General features: G+C 31.1%; 2 protein-coding genes across 5 annotated transcripts in view; one reads left to right on the top strand and one right to left on the bottom strand.

The window, feature by feature from the left end:
* LOC126902506 (calcium-activated chloride channel regulator 1-like) overlaps positions 1 to 6,821 on the top strand; it is a 14,264-nt gene extending 7,443 nt beyond the window's left edge. Inside the window, exons 2-9 of the mRNA XM_050679868.1 lie at positions 2,419 to 2,855; positions 2,933 to 3,130; positions 3,197 to 3,305; positions 3,362 to 3,595; positions 3,657 to 4,220; positions 4,282 to 4,558; positions 4,645 to 4,812; positions 4,899 to 6,821. Coding sequence (XP_050535825.1) covers positions 2,419 to 2,855; positions 2,933 to 3,130; positions 3,197 to 3,305; positions 3,362 to 3,595; positions 3,657 to 4,220; positions 4,282 to 4,558; positions 4,645 to 4,812; positions 4,899 to 6,205 — 3,294 coding nt within the window. The 3' untranslated portion in view covers positions 6,206 to 6,821. The remainder of the gene's footprint in view (positions 1 to 2,418; positions 2,856 to 2,932; positions 3,131 to 3,196; positions 3,306 to 3,361; positions 3,596 to 3,656; positions 4,221 to 4,281; positions 4,559 to 4,644; positions 4,813 to 4,898) is intronic.
* Positions 6,822 to 9,609: 2,788 nt separating this feature from the next.
* Positions 9,610 to 10,180, bottom strand: part of LOC126902539 (uncharacterized) — a 5,510-nt gene continuing 4,939 nt past the window's right edge. For all 4 annotated transcript variants that reach the window (XM_050679920.1, XM_050679922.1, XM_050679921.1 and 1 more), the window contains one exon: positions 9,610 to 9,809. In XM_050679920.1, the coding sequence (XP_050535877.1) occupies positions 9,715 to 9,809 (95 nt within the window). In that variant the 3' untranslated portion in view covers positions 9,610 to 9,714. The remainder of the gene's footprint in view (positions 9,810 to 10,180) is intronic.

Below are 10,180 nucleotides of genomic sequence, written 5' to 3'. Positions count from 1 at the left end.
AAAAAAAAAAAAAAAAACGAAAATCCCGACAATATCCGTGGATACGGTTAGTTTTTATGTAAATTAGATTGGAGGTGTCAACCCGTATCGAATGGAGAGCGCGTGTTTGGGGTCGAGATGTGTCGTATCGAACTTAACTAAAAGTTAATTTAAACACAATTTTTTTTTTTTTTTGTAAAAAAAATCTATTATACGTCAAGGCATTACGGTACGCGTAATTTTTTAATCGGCTTCAGTCGGATAATTGCAACCGTGAATAGACGAGATGTCAATGTGAGATTCCTACTCGTCGTGTGTGTATACTATGTCGGCGACAACGATTGGTCACAATGGAATAGTATTAAAAAAAAAAAAAGAAGATTCGGTTTCCAATGTGTATGAGTATTATTATTGTGTAATCGTCGTAACCACTATATACGCATGTGCCGCCGCAAGAAATATCCTCGAGAATTCCATCGTCATTGGTGCCGTGAGAAAGCATTCGAAGACTTTTAGAGATCAGCTTCATTCTGACCGAAGTAATAGGAAAATCTAATAGTTTTTAAAACAATTTTCTCTTCTAGATTAAAAAGTAGTATGCAAAATATTGTCCTGAAGAACTCGGATTGTACTTTGTTCAATCAGAATACATGTCCAAAACTAATTGCTTTCCCTATGGTTATATCGTAGGTTCGTGCGCGAGATAATTTTATTGATGGCTCGTATCGATACAACGTATGAATATGTTCTCGGTGGACACGATGGATTTTAATTTCACCTGATTGATGTAGCAATAGATCGTGTATGAGAAAACGCTTATGTGATTCCGTGTGCTTGTCAACACCGGAGACTTACACAGCCTCCGCGAACTCGGTCTCGGTCATAGAGCAATTTGACACAAAAGTGTTTGCTCCATATTTTCCATTGTGATCTATGCAAATAATGACAATAATAACAAGTATAATCATAGTGTAACATACCAACTGGTTGTCCACTCTCACGTTTTTGGTTGAAAAATCCTGTGGTAAACTGGTTTTGTATTTATGCGCACACATAACCTTACTATAATGGCACACGCTTATATTGAAGAAACTACATCAGCTTATAGAAATTATAATAAACCGTTAAGCCGCTTGTCGAACGGGTTGCAATTTTTCAGACGATAATAGGATTTAATTCATAAATTAAACGCTATACCTTATTGTGTTTTCGTTATGGTTCGGGTATTTTTTTTAAGCATATTATTTTATTGCCAGAGTTTTAAAGAATGTTATTAAATCTTTGCCAGAGCACATCAATCTCTTCAACGTACAGATCAAGGGTTGTGCAAGGCATTGAACGTATTATACCTACTCATTATAAATTTTAGTTCAATAATATAATTATAACTGAACAAACTAGGTGTCAGTAACGTCGTTCATCGACCGGTTTTTCGCAAAGGTGTGGGTGACTGAACATTTTCGTGGCTAAACGTGTTATATGAAATATCTTCACCAACCACAAGAATCGTGATAGCAATGATGGTTACATAAGAAATGAATAAAGTAAAAATGAGTGAATTGTTATAGATTAAGAACAAATTTTATCAAATATTTATTTCTAATATGTTTTACTGTAAAAAAAAATAGTGTATCCTAAAACATGATAATAAAAAACGATGTAATATTTTATTCATCAAGGTTGGGTTGACAGTTCTATTGTGTGGACATTAAACTATAGATGAGCACGTTTCTACAGCATAAGGTCTATAGTATGTATGAAAATTAATTAATGTGCAGCTATTACTTGCTAGATAAGGTATTTGTGCGTTAAAAAATAAAACCTGTCGATAATAATATTTAGTATTTCTATTTCTACGTAAACTCGTCCGACTTTTTCGAGATATTTTGATTAATTTATGTATGTATGTTGTGTTGAGATGAACTCGAGACAAATGGGGGACCGTAAAGATGTTTCTTAGAAGTGCTGTGTTTTTTTTCGGTATGGACAGACGAATTAGCTGTTGGGTGATTTATAATGTGTTCAAAATCACGACCGGTTCGACTGGCAATCAATTCTCGCCCAGGGCAGGCGAGCATGCTCAGACGCACAAGTGATAAATACGTTCTTCAGCACCACTCATCGTCATCTTCCATCTATTGCCTTTGCCTTCGGGAAAATTGTCGAACAATTATTTAAAATTAATATAGATTGGTCGAGCAAGTACGCTAATTGTATTTCCTAGGGGATTATAATAATACATAAAATATATTTGCCGTTCGGGTATACAGTTACATTATTGGGTGTAAAGGATATTTACGCGAAAAGACGAGATCTTATTGTATTACACACAGTGTTTAATATCCGATAAATAGTTTATACAAAAATTTTACTTAAAAAAATCATTATTAGTTCAAATTTTACGTTATTTTAATAATGATATTTTATTGTTATTTTTAGGCGGCTTTTACTAGCGGATCAAAATCTTTATACGAGGCACTGAGTGGTAAAGCTTACTTCCGATCAGTCACTGTAACACTTCCGCAAAACTGGCCAGATAATTGTGTTGGACATACAAGAACTATTGCGGCCAGTCAAGGAGAAATCCCAGATATCCTTGTCGGTCAACCCCATCCAGTTTACGGCGATGCAATGTGGACACAACAGTCACAATCCTGTGGGCGATCTGGCGATGCATTATATGGAAGTTATCGTCTATTTCAAGAACAACGAGAGTTGGGTAAAGACATAGCAAAACAGTGGGCCAAATATCGTTATGGTGTATTTGACGAGGTTGGTTATGCTGGTGATTCTGTATATCCTGCTTGTTATTTCTCTGAAACATCTGAAGGAGTTGAAATAAATGGATGTTCCGACAAACCCATTTCAAAGCCAAGGTAAGTGAATGGACATTATTAAGTTTTGTTAAAATTTAATTTCATAATTTAATAATAAATATGTAATTTTTAATTAGATCTTGTGATTTGATAAACATTACCAATTCAGTACATCCCGAAGCTAAAACTTCCCTGATGTTCTCAACCACGCAACAGGTTACTAAATTTTGCGATGCTTCTAGTCACGATCGTTACGCACCTACAAAGCAAAATGCATTATGTGGTAGACGTAGTATTATGGAAGTTATAAACACACATCAAGATTTTACTAAAGGGTAAGTTTCAGATTTCATTAAAATTGTTCAAATCACGTTTTATTTACTTGATTATTTCAATTATAGTGTAAACTTATCTGACAACCAAAATTTAACTCCAATTTTCACTTTCAAACGAGAAATGTTAACTCGGTATGTTGTTATCATTGAAGATACTAAAGACATGATAGATAGGGTACGTTATTTTAATTATTTGCTAAATAAAATACTAATTATTTTTATTAACAATAGGAATCATGGAGTTTTTTACGATTAGCCATTCGTAAATGGGCCGTATACGATTTACCACCCAATACTGAAGTTGGATTAGTTTCAGCTAATGATTCCTCTGCAAATCGTTTACATGGACTTAGTCATTTACTGAATAATGACGCTAGAGATCAAGTGGCCTCAAACATCCCATATTCACCTGGTGATTCTAGAGTACCCGCTTGTTTATCCTGTGCAATCAAAGAAGCTATTCAAGTAAGATTTGCAATAATTATAATAAATAGTGTACCAAACATCAATTTATATTGCATTTTAGATGTTAGAAACTCGAGCAAGTACCTACGGACAAGCTAGTTCAGTAATTGTAGTAATTGCACCTGGCACATTGGCGCACACACCTGATTTAAATAAACAAGTATCTGACGCTAGTGATAAGAACATTCGTATAGCAACTATTACGTATCCGATGTTGAAAAGGCCCAGATCTTTAGACTGGATGGCTGAAAAAACTGGAGGAGTTTATTTTTCAGTTGATGAAACTCGATACAACATGGCACAGTCTTTTCTATCAACTTACTTCAAACTTACTAACGTTATGCGCAATATAGTGGAAATCTACTATCAAGGCAATAAAGGTGATCTTCCAGTAGAAATACACAGACGAGAATTGATCGACGATGGTCGCACTACAGTCACTGGAAATTTTGTTTTGGAAGATTTTATGGGAGAACCAGCTAAATTTACTGTATATACTCATAACACTGAAAATCCTTTGATCAGAGCAATTACTTTGACAAGTCCATCACAGCGAGTGTACTCAACTAGATCTGATTCCCTTCTTTCGTTAAAAATGCTCAGTGTACCCGCTACAATCAATGAAGTAAATATAAAAAAAATGTTATTTTTAGAATTTCTTTTTAATAAAGTTATTTATTTTGTAGACTGGAACCTGGACATACTCCATTGAACGGTTTCAAGGTAGCCCACAACCACATTATATACAAGTGATGGCTAAACCATTATCAAAGAATTCACCAGTGGTCAGAGCTCGAGCTTGGACAAGTGGAACAACAAATCCATTAGCTATTTATACGGAAGTTAAGAGAGGAGAATATCCAGTATTGGGTGCTAAAGTGGAAGTATTAGTTATCAGACCAGGACTTAATGGTAGTGGAACTCATAGAGAAAAATTCGATCTCTTAGATACCGGCAGTGGTGGTGAGTACAATAAGTTACAACTTTCTAAATTATTATTAAAATACAAATTTTAACAATATATTTATATTTGTGTTTTGTATTAATAGATCCAGATCTCATGAAAGGCGATGGTATTTATTCAAGATTCTTTAATCCAATGATAGGTGGTCCAGGAACTTATACCTTTGAAATCACAGTGTCAGATAATGGCAACACAGCGTATACTTGGCAGTCATCTATACACAGAAATGTAGAAAGGCAACCCATTAATACTGGTAAGAGTGATTTTCTTTAATTCATAAAGAATATTTATTTAAATAAAATATATAGAATATTTATAAATGTATATTTTATTTTTTAGAATCAAACTGTTGTGGATCTTTCATGGCTATTTTACCTGCTGAACCACTTAATCCATTTCAGCGTATCATTGCTCCAATGTCTGTCACATATAACTCAGATGATTTGTCATCTTCCACGAACGTTGGACGAGTTGGTGATCTTATTGCTGAAATATTTAAATCTGAACAAAAAGCGAAATTAACGTGGACATCGCCCGATTTGGGAGGTAATTTTGTGGCTCGATATGAAATACGCTACTCTCAATCTCTTCGTTCTCTTTTAAACGATTTTGATTCGGCTCCTATATGGGACCATGGACGGCCGGATACTTTTGCTCCAGGTGCTGAGACAATATTTTACTTGGAAATGAATAAGAACCCTTCACTTTTTGATCAAACATTATACATTGCTATTAAGGGTTACAGTCAAGTTGAGTCCGATGCTGTTCCTAGCCCAGTATCCAATTGGGTAAAAATTTTGGTGCCATCTCCACCACCTCCTCCGTCACATATCACAACTCATTCTTCAACGGGATCTGATCCATCTTGGAGTATACCTGATCAAAACATGATACCCAGAATCACTAGAGATTTTGAAATAAACTACGATGTTGTCGTTCCAGCTGCAGGCGGAATCTTATTGCTAGGAGTTTTGTTGCTCATGTATTGTATATTCTGTGCTGTCAAACGCAACAGAAAACCGGAAAAGCAATCGCCTAAACAAGAAAAACCACTGAACGTTTCTGTAATTCCTAATGGTGGTGGAAACATGACTATTTCCTCCCCGATGAACTCAGTTAAAGCTGAGCTAGAGGCACATTTTGAACCATGCCTGATTGACACAAGTGAGAAAAAACGATACAGTATATCTCAATATGGACAAACTGAACTACATCAAAATCAACCTTCTCAGCCTTATCATCATCAAAGCAATGGTCATTTAAGCATAATAAGTAATGCTGGGGCAACTCTTACACGTACTGTTAAACCTCTTAGTCCATATCAATCATGGACAGCTTCACAATTATTACATGAGCATGAACGTCGTATTAGCCCATATGGTCAAATTGGTGACTTTGAAAACCAATATCCTCCACCAGTTCCACCATTACCAGCTTACCAGCATCAACCCAATGGTAATATCGGTGAAAATATCTATGGTACAGCCCCTGGTCATTTATATCAACAAAACGGACTTCCTCCTCCTGGGCAACACACCAACAACTACCACAGGAACAATATGATTCTATTCAACCAAAGTTTACAAGGATCCTTAAGTTCTGTCAGTAGTGGAGATAAAAAGAAAAGAAACATCACAATGGTATAGGAGAAGGTAACTTGTATTTATGACCTTTATATTTTTAAGACTGACTAGAATGTTAAAAATAAACATTGGTCCTCCTAATTATATCATGTATTAATTAATAAGGTTCATTGGTAAATATGTTAAAGGGTCTCTAGTCAATTCTCTTTAGAACGTAGTCCAATGAACACTTATTACCACCATGTTATTATAATTATTATTATTATTATTATTATTATAAATGTTTGTTTTTTTTTTTGTTATGATCTCAATTTCTTGTAAATTACTATACTTGTACATCTACTGTGTATATAAAAAAAAATGTAAATTATTGTGTATTGTATACATATGTGAAATATTGCCTCGAATTTTAAGGACTATAAGAGCAGTACTATAATTTATTATTATTATTATCTTTATTATTGTTTTGTTATTATTATTATTATTTGCGCGACAATATCTTTGTTCTTTTTTGTTTTGTGTTCTAAACAATAATGACTATCATCATAACAATATATCCCAATACAATATTATGATAGAAATACGATGAAAATTTGACTATGAATTATTTTTATCTTAGACAATTTAATAAAAACATAATACTATGTCGTACTTAAAATACATTTATACAACAATTCATTATTATCATCATAATTATTACTATATTTTTGTACTTAAAATTAAGTGTTTGTGTTGTAGACTACTTAAAAATTATTATGAAATAAAATTGTGTAAATTTATAAAATATCTTATTTTATTTCAAATTATCTTGTAACTCCTATAAAATTTTGTGTGATATAGAAACGTTTTTAATTAATTTTTTCACATTCAATGAAAAAAAACCCAGCACTGTGAGGTCGTGGCATAGTTGGGTCCAGTATAGATTTAACCTGACAGTGATTAAAATCACTATCATAAGAAACGCTTCGATGCAAATCTGTAGATAGTGTTTAATTCTAAGAAATTGATGGATAATTACAAAAGCAACATCAACTTCTATTTCCTTAATTTTACCCAAATTAGTAATTCATTTAATTATCTATTATATAATTTTTAAAATTAATTGTTTTCAAATTATATTTGATTTTGATTTTTAATATGTTAAAAGTAATCATTTTGAACTTACTTTTTTTTGTTCTTTAAAGTGAAAGTTTTAATTAAAAAAAATGAATTTATTACCATAACTTTTAGCTCAACTTGCAAGTTTGAAATTGACATTATTAAATAGAAAAAAATGAAATTGTTAAGATTAATATGCAATCAGGAAATTTTATAATTACTATTTACAGTACATTTATCAGAGAAATTCGATTTTTTTTACATTTTTATCGTAATAGATCACTTAAATAAAAATTATAGTAATCATTTCCTAATAACTTTTGGCGTTTAAAAAGATTCTGCAATTGAAATTGACACGTAATCCAATAAGGGTACGGGCGCACGAGTGACGCTATAACGCACTACCGCAGATATACGAGGCACGTCCAGAAAGTAAGTGTACTGGTATAAAAATAATTAAGAACAAAAAATAAGTGTTTTAAATTAATACTGGTTTTGATTATTAATATGTTAAAATAAGGAATATGACATATTTAAATTACTTTTTTAATCGTTTAAAGTTGATTTTTGTGAATGTTTATAATAAAAAAATAATTATTTATTTTACCGTAACTTTTAGCTCAATTGGCAAGTTTCAAATTGACATCATCAAATAGAAAATTTTATGAGAATTAAAAAAATTGTAACGTTAAGATTAATATACAGTTAGGAAGTTTTATAAATACTATTTATAGTAAATTTATCAATATAGCTCAATATTTTTTTGAATTTTTATTGTAATAGATCACTTAAATGGTAATCATTTCCTAATAACTTTTGGTGTTTAAAAAGATTCTACAATTGAAATATAAACTGAATTAATTTTAATGATTTACTTTAACTAAAATAACCAATAAAACATCGAAGCTAAAAAAAATACATCATAGTAAAATTCGTACCTTCTCAGCTTCGTATCGAAGCTAAAAATGTGGTTAAAAAGATCTACTCAATAGCGTACTATAAAATTTGATTATAATTGTAAAAATCCATTGTTAATTCAGGAAAAACTAACAATCATTTTTTTTAGAAATGCTTTATATAGCAACATGTTACCACACACAAATAGAGTAAAAACATTATTAAATTACAAAGTAAAATGATTTAATTTTGTATTTGAAACCTATCATATCAAACTTGATTTGTCAATAAATACTTTGAAAACATTAGATATGAATGATTTTAATTGTCAGTATGTAGAATGAAAAAAGTATATATAAAGTATTTATTATTAAAGAATAAAATTAATTCATGCAATTTTTAAAAAGTTATAGCAACATAATGTTAAAAAACCAAACCCAGCACAGGGGGGTCGCGGCACAGTGGTGACGGGGCATAGTTGGATCAAGAATAATGATATCTGACAGTGATTATAATCGCTATAAAAAAAAAACGCTTCGATGCAAATCATTAGATAGTGTTTAATTTTAAAAGATTGGTGGATTATTCCAAAAGCTACATGATCTGCTAGTTCCTTATTAATATCCTGATTAGGATAAAGTATGTCGAATATAAGAGGGATAATTAAATAATATTATTTCTCATTAAAAAATTATGTTGATCCATACACTTTTCAATAAGTTATATCATTATACAGTTAAAAATGTAAAAAATAAAATCTAGAATTTTTATACAAAAATAGCATTTGGTAGCTATTTTCACCGTGAAGACAAAATAAAGTCCGAAATTTTTTTTTTCTATAATTAAATATATTACATTAGCTTTAATTTAAGATATATATAAAAGTGTCAGACTTTTCGGAACACTTTCAAAAGTTAAGTGTAAAAGTAAATTTTTGTGAAAATGTTGTCATTTTAAATCCTCCCCAGTGGGCAGGTAAAGTGTTAAATTTATGAAAATAATATACCAAATGATAGGTAAACACTTCAAGCATTTATAAAAAAAAAATTATATTGTTATGTTCATTTTAAAAAAAGTTTTGGCAGTTTTTATTAAAAAAAATTGAAATAATTTCGAAAATTAGTGATTTTTAAATTTGTAATTTTTTTGAAGGTTTCCCCTATTTAAGGGGAACGAAGGAAATTTTTTCAATTTTTGAGGGTAATGTCTTCGACTATATTCGATTTGTGATCTTTTGATGTATCGTTGATAGTTATCCGTTCGGTGAGAGCTGAGAAAAAATGGATACAAAAAAAAAAATATCAGCTTCGCATCGAAGCTAAAAACACATCATAGTAAAAGCATTACCTTTTCAGATTCGCGTCGAAGCTAAAAATCGGTTGTCAAACCAGCTTATGCAAGGATTTCCAAGGGACATTAATATTATTAAAATTAGTTGATGTTATCATTAAGAATTCAATTAAAAAATACGATTAATGGAAAAGTATTTTTATTTAGAAATTTACTATAAACAATTCATTTACTAAAATGATCATTTATCGATTTTCGATGTTGAAATGAAAGAAAATAATTTTTTTTTAGTTATAAACTTCATGACCTGTGTGTGTTTCCATTGAAGTACTCGAAGCCGACGAATAATTTTCAGAAGAGTCACAGGATTCTTTTAATTCACCTGAACATAATAAAAACTATGAATTAAATTTTTTTAACTATAAAAATTAAAAGTATAAAAATCATTAATATTTTCTGAAGGTTTATATATTATACTTCATAAAGAAATTTCTTTCAGTTATCACTTTTTTAAATTTCTTTTCGGAGTTAGGTGATCCTTAATATCAAAAAAAAAACCCAGCACAGGGGGGTCGCGGCACAGTGGTGACGTGGCATAGTTGGATCAAGTATAATGATATCTGACAGTGATTAAAATCACTATCAAAAAACGCTTCGATGCAAATCTTTAGATAGTGTTTAATTTTAAAAAATTGGTGGATTATTCCAAAAGCTTCATAAACTGCTAGTTCCTTATTAATATCCTGATTAAGA

The sequence above is a fragment of the Daktulosphaira vitifoliae genome, unplaced genomic scaffold (assembly GCF_025091365.1).
Source record: "Daktulosphaira vitifoliae isolate Bord-2020 unplaced genomic scaffold, ASM2509136v1 Scaffold_3, whole genome shotgun sequence".
Classification (NCBI taxonomy): Eukaryota; Metazoa; Arthropoda; class Insecta; order Hemiptera; family Phylloxeridae; genus Daktulosphaira; species Daktulosphaira vitifoliae.
This window is presented reverse-complemented; position numbering and strand designations above follow the sequence as displayed.